The 4,669-nt window shown below is 43.3% G+C and overlaps 1 protein-coding gene across 1 annotated transcript; it reads right to left on the bottom strand.

Annotated features, from left to right (window-relative positions):
- Positions 1-3,550: 3,550 nt before the first annotated feature.
- LOC311605865 (putative vomeronasal receptor-like protein 4) lies at positions 3,551-4,459 on the bottom strand (the record flags this gene model as incomplete). The annotated part of the gene is made up of 1 exon (XM_084796723.1): positions 3,551-4,459. One exon carries the CDS (start codon positions 4,457-4,459, stop codon positions 3,551-3,553), a length of 909 nt encoding a protein of 302 aa, XP_084652849.1.
- Between the last annotated feature and the right edge of the window lie 210 nt (positions 4,460-4,669).

The following is a 4,669-nucleotide window of genomic DNA, read 5'->3' as shown; positions in this document are numbered from 1 at the left end:
TTCCTACTCAGCTCTCGTCCCAATGGAGAAGATCCAAAAGGCTCACTAGCTCAGCTGACGGCCCAGGAGGAGAAGGCCCAAAAACCTAAGGCCAAAGGCTTGCTACCTCAAAGCCCGAAAAGACAAAGGCCAAGGAGCTGAGAGGCTCAAGATAGAGAGATAAGATAAAATCCCCAGTAAGGAGCTAAAGTGCCAAAGACCAAAGATCATGTCAATACCCCTCAACTCAAAGTCCCTCCTACTGTTTAATTGCTCTCAGCTGGTTTCTTGCTCTGCCTCTTGACCTAGGGCTAACTTTATTAAATCCTGTGTACAGAAAGCTCTTGGATTAAAGGTGTGCACTGGGGTTGAACCACACCTTAATCACCTGTTGTTTACAGTAGACAGAAAGTTCTAGGATTAAAGGTGTGTTAGGGCTCAACCACAAGAAACAGGGACTCACAGTTCAATCTCAGGGATCACAGTGGGATCAAAGATCCTGTAACAGCCCACAGTTTGGGTATGGCGTACCCCATCATCTTCTCTGAAGGAGATCTTAGGGGTGCCTCTAGTATCTCCCAGTTGTCTATTATGGGAAGCTTTTTTATTAAACATCTTAAATGACGATCTCCTTCTTCTTAAAAGAATATGAACTTTTGACAAGTTTAGCTTGGATTACTGTAAGCAGGTATACCCAGAGTCCTTACTGAGAGATTTGAGACAGAGGGTTTTTTTTATTCCAAAACCATTGTGTGTGTGTGTGTGTGTATGTGTGTGTGTGTGTGTGTGTGTGTGTGTGTGTGTGTGAACCATTTTGTGAGTGTGTGTGTGTGTGTGTGTGTGGTGTGTGTGTGTGTGTGTGTGTGTGTGTGTGTGTGTGTGTGTGTGTCTGCAGGTAGGGGCAGACAACCTGAAAATCTTAGTAAATTTTTTTTCTGATAAAGTAATTATGTTGCAGAATAACATCAATATTTGTAACCTAGAGACCATTAAACAGAAAACTATAAAAACCAGACATCTACAGGAATTCAGAAAACATTAGCATCAGGTGGTTTTTGTCTTCACAGATTTCTAAACTATGTTTAATAAGCTTATAAATCTTAAGATAGGGAAATTTATGTTTTAGCTATTTTATACAGAGTTTTTAGCGCTTTTTTCTATTTTATTTTATTGGGATTTCTTTTATTTCTTTCTCCCTTCTCCACCCTTATCCCATCCAACACCAGGTAGGAGAGAAAGGTTAGTGGGGAGAGAGGACATAGTTCTCTTTAGCTACTTCCTGGTGGTTAGGGTCCTTGGGTCCCTTGGGGCAAGTTCAATCTTCATTTCTGGGTATCTCTGACTTCATCTCATCAAACCACGACAATAGCAACAGGAACAGCAGCGGAGGGGGCCGACACCAGCAGCCTTCTTCTTTCTTGGCACCCCGCCCTCCTTTTTATCTTGGCGCTGGCATTTATTCGCTCCCCAGAGTCCTCAGAACTAAACTATCTGCAGCTGACAAGGAGCCCCTCTCAGAGCCTGCATGAGGCAAATAGTTAGCTGCTGAGGACAGTCTCAATCAGCCCCATATCCCACACCTGGGATTCCAACAAAAACATGCTTACCGAACCTGAGTTTTTAAAGACACCAAAACTTCAACTACACATAGTGTGTTTGGGGGGGGGGTCTGTTTTGTTTTGTTTTCTCTTTGTCCTGAAGTCAGTGGCCTTCTGACCCAGAATAGAGATTTTGGAGGAAATTTTTAAACAAATATGCTTGGGTCTGAAGAAGAAGGAACTCATAACCCAAGTCCAGAGCCAGCTTTTTAATAAAGTAGAACAGCATAAAAACAATTGCCCCAGCCCAGTGGTGAGGGATGGCAGCAGCTAGCATCCCACGGTCAGAGACAGGGACCAGCTGGGAGCCGAAGCAAGTAGGGAAAAGGACAGTCTTCAAAAGCAGAATGAGGGGAAAGGGTCACCAACAGAACGGCATAGAGAAGTGAAGTACCCGATGAGAGGGACCGAGATAGAGCAAAGCCCAGGGGGAGCACGTGAGGAAGAGCATCCTGTCTTGAGGAACTCCTGAAAATGCTCTAGCATGCAGCTGTTGATGGCGCTCCCAGCCTGACTCCAATCTCTGCAACAAGACTTGAGAATATAAATACAATAGACACTAGAGGACAATGCAAAGAGACCCGTACAGCAGCATAACGAGGGAAGAGCAGAGGGATGCAGCTGTGTGGTGGGCCAATTCATTCATACATCAAAACCCGGAAGTGCAACAGGCATCCCCTCTGTCCCAGACACTAGGTCTACAACTGTGTCTCATCTTGCCTTTGTCTTTCCAAATGCCAGGACTCCAAAACACAACACAACTCCCACATCAGTCTAAGCTTCACAAGCACATTAGTTGGCAATTCTCTTTGTTTTGCTTTCCGTTTACAAATTTGGGGCAGTGGCAGTCTGCATTCCTGGGGGCCATTTTGGACTTCCTCCCTCTGAGACCTATCCTGGATCGCTGGGCATGAGTCTGAGCTCTCAGCTGTAATTAAAAGATGGCAGCCTATCTATAGGCTATAGGATAGCAGCCTAAAAGCACAGACGTAACCATGTTGTGAAGGAGGGGTATGGGGAAATTTAATTTTAAGGTGAAAGTAAAGGAGGGGTATGCAGAAACTTTATTTTAAGGTGAAAAGCACAAGACTGTCAATCTCTACAGAAGCAAACAAAAACTGGTCTGTGCTGACAAGTTCAAGTGGTCAAGGCAACTCAAAACAGTATTTGGGTCTCTGCATAAACAAGTTACAGAAGCCAAGATAGCAGTTAGCCAAATCATAAGAAGTAGATGGTCATATTGTACATTTCTGTATTGGGGTCAGTAAGTTAATGTTCCTGAGAATTTATCTTTCAGGGACTGGCTAATGGGTAACAACATAGATGTCTACATAAAATAGTGTTTCTTTAGCAATTACAATCATATGTCAACATCTTTAATGTGTTTGGAACTCATACACAATGTTTATTCTTAACTGCTCTTTCATGCTTGGCACCCAGCAATGCCAAGCATTTACTAGCTATAGTGAATTAGCTTCTCTCCCTGGTCATCCCCACTTTGTAACAGACCTTCAGATAGAGGATGCTCCATGACATCCTCTGTTCTCCTGCTCATTGGTTCAGAACAGCCTCTCAAACAAAGTAAGTGCTTTGTACATCGGTAGCGGAGCTGGTTATCATGGGAGTACATTGAAAGCAACAAGAAGGCAGGAAAAGTTTGGAGTGTCTTACAAGAGCAAAACTGTAGCATGCAGAAAAAAATAAAATTGTAATTTTGGGTGGCTGCATGCCCTCTTGTATTTCCCTATGGAGCTTGCAGCCAGCTAGACTGCATGCTAGGAGTGGTGAGCTAGTGAGAATTGCTGCTCACTTCCTAGAGCCTGAACCAGTCCTCAATTACTTAGAACCACCAGTGGTATGTAAAAAAAAAATCTCAGTTTATTGCTGTGATACATTAGAAGGGTAAACCACAGCAATTCCAGTAAATCTGGCATTAGATCATACAGAAATAGGTGTGAAAAGAAATTTATTTCTCAACGGACACTGCATGGCTTAAAAACAAGGACATCTCTGATGATCAGGAGAAAGGGGCTGAGACCAGCATAACTAAGTACTAAAAATGCTTTCATATTTGGTATTGTGAAATCAGTTGTCACTATGGAACCTATGTAAAAGGAGAAAATGAAATCTGCTAAATAAAAGAAAAGGAAACAGGTCATGAGAGTGAGAACACTACTTGTAGCTCTGATTTCTGGCCTGGAATCATTTCCAGAGCTGGAGCTGTGAAGGTAGAGGACCCGGATGTGATGTTTATACAGTTGGAGAGCCATGGACCCACTGCTCCAGCCCATGAGACCCTGAAAGATCACATCACGAAGAGCCATGAGAGAGAGGAAAAGCCACTTAACTGTATTCCTGGATGGCAGCATATAGCAATTCTCAGTATAAATCCCAACTACAGACCTGTTCATGCTACTGCCTGCTGTGATGTAGTGAAGCAAGTTGGAGCTTATCAGGGAATTGATGACCCAAAAGAGGAGGAGAAAGGCAAGAACATGGCATGCAGTCTGTGGTTTGAACTTTCTCCAAAGGCTGGTCCTGGGACTGATGGTGACAGCCTGGACCACACTGAGGAGGCAGGTGGTGCAGATGGAGAGACCACGGGCAACCCTTTCTAAATAAATTATAGTTTTACACCCAACATCACCTGGGATGTTTCTGATATAAAAAATTGTGGCTATGTTTCTGACCCCTATGCAAAAAATAATGATTGTGTTTACAAAACCCAAGTGGATGAGAATAACATCTGTATTTTTTCTCTCAGGACCCATGATGAGAGCATGCACATGCCTCACAAATAAGATGGTGTTCCCTAGAACGCCAAGTCCAATAACTGAAAGGAAGATGATTCTCTGGATGACGTCTCTCCAAATCATTTTCATGATATGTGAAGAACTAGGAAAGCCCATCTGAAAAACAGAAGGGTACAAACATGGTGTGGTTCATGCCGGAGGGTTTTCTATAGTGAAAAGAACAGTGTGCTGTATGAAGGAAGAGTTTTTTGCTTAGAGATGCCTTATGTTGTTCTTGCCCTTTCTGTTCTTGCTTCCACTGACACGGAGAGGAAGGCGACAATTGGATGTGAACAACAT

The sequence above is a fragment of the Acomys minous genome, assembly GCF_964271855.1.
Source record: "Acomys minous genome assembly, chromosome: 9".
NCBI classification, from domain to species: Eukaryota; Metazoa; Chordata; class Mammalia; order Rodentia; family Muridae; genus Acomys; species Acomys minous.
Note: the sequence above shows the minus strand (reverse complement) of the source record. Positions and strands in the feature narration are given on the sequence as shown.